Below are 1,733 nucleotides of genomic sequence, written 5' to 3'. Positions count from 1 at the left end.
TACTTGTTTTGCATTGTTGTTGTTGTTGTTGTTGTTGTTATTACTACTACTTGTTTTGTTTTGTTGTTGTTATTATTATTATTATTACTACTACTACAATTAAATTTTTTGTTTTCAAAGTTTGCCGGCCATTAAATATTTTAAATAACATATTTAAGAAGGATTTTACGCTCTGTATGGAGTTTACACTTCAGATTTTTACAACACCAATATGACTGGCATCGAGAGAGAGAGAGGAGAGGGGAGAGAGAAAGAGAGAGAGAAAAAGAGAGAGAGAAGATTTTCAACATCAAGTTTGATCCTGTGAGAAAGCTTTACTAATTTGGCATTTAATTTGCTCAAAGTGATGTCCGTGAAGCGTTAGAATTGTGATAGACGATTTAGCGCGAGGAAGAGCCCAAACAACAACAACAACAACACAACAACAACCATCAACAACCAATTAACAACCAACACAACAACAACACAACAACAACAACAACACAACATCAACAACATCTCATTAACCAACCGTAATAATTCCAAACGAAGCGAAAATGGCTGGAACAACAGCCCACGGGCTGTTGAAACTCATGTACTCTACATCGATTTCAAGACATTTCATCTTCATTTCGTCTGGTTTCGTACCATTTGGGCAGCTGAGACAATTCGGCCCTTTTTTAATTTCGTAAGGGCCGCATTTTATGCAGACCCAGCAGCACAAGTCACCCGATTCGGTCTTTTTAATTTCGTCCTTTTGGCATTCCTCGCTGCAGACTGATGTTGGCTGGGATGGGCTCGCCTGTTTCCAACGAGTCAAGTGCAAGTTCAACTCCAATCTGATTGGTTGGTTGGTTGATTGGTTGGTTGGTTAGTTGGCTGGTTGGTTGATTTGTTGGCGGGCTGGTTGATTGATGAGTTAGTTGATTGGTTGGAAATTAGTTGGTCGATTGATTTAAGGGTTTGTTGGTTGATTGATTGATTGGTTGATTGGTTGATTGAATGATTTGTTGGCTGGTTGGTTGGTTGATTGGTTGGTTGGTTGGTTGGTAAGTATTTTTTCATGGTAATTAAGACAATGAAAATTTAAAAAACTATTCTTGTAAATATAACTTGAGTTGTACGCTATCAGCAACAAAGATGACAATATCAAACCGATGCTAATCTGATCAACAACAACATCGACATTAACAACAACATCGTTTTCAACAACAACAACATCAACAACAATACCAGCAACAACATCAACAACAACATCATCAACAACAACAACAATACCAGCAGCAACAACAAAATCAACATTAACAACAACATTGTTGTCAACAACAACAACATCAAAAACAACATCAACAACATCAACAACAACGACATCAACAACATCAACAACGACAACACACTTATTTGATTTCCACGACCCAATTGGCAAATAATCATATGATACAACTTTCTGATCTTTATACAGTTGTTGTTGTTGTTGTTGTTGATGATGATGATGTTGTTGTTGATGTTGTTGTTGCTTTCTCTGGTACTGGTAAATTGTGTATCTCCCTTGTGGGTCACCATTTTTATCGAAAAATATCCTTTGTCCAGCGGTCCCTAAAATTATTATGATAAAATCACAATAATTATTTAATTATAATCATAAAAAATTTAATTATATTTATTATTTATTTATATTTAATTATGTTTAAGTATTTAATAAACAATGGTGTAGAGGTAGGGCGTATGGTTTGGCTTTTACAGCGTCCGGGTTC

General features: G+C 35.8%; 1 protein-coding gene across 1 annotated transcript in view; it reads right to left on the bottom strand.

Annotated features, from left to right (window-relative positions):
- HELRODRAFT_91510 (hypothetical protein) overlaps positions 1-1,733 on the bottom strand; it is a gene marked incomplete at both ends in the record, with an annotated part of 12,447 nt that overhangs the window by 1,031 nt on the left and 9,683 nt on the right. The window contains 3 exons of the mRNA XM_009012326.1: positions 170-301; positions 508-818; positions 1,440-1,575. Of these exons, the coding sequence (XP_009010574.1) occupies positions 170-301; positions 508-818; positions 1,440-1,575 (579 nt within the window). The remainder of the gene's footprint in view (positions 1-169; positions 302-507; positions 819-1,439; positions 1,576-1,733) is intronic.

The sequence above is a fragment of the Helobdella robusta genome, assembly GCF_000326865.2.
Source record: "Helobdella robusta unplaced genomic scaffold HELROscaffold_104, whole genome shotgun sequence".
NCBI lineage: Eukaryota > Metazoa > Annelida > Clitellata > Rhynchobdellida > Glossiphoniidae > Helobdella > Helobdella robusta.
This window is presented reverse-complemented; position numbering and strand designations above follow the sequence as displayed.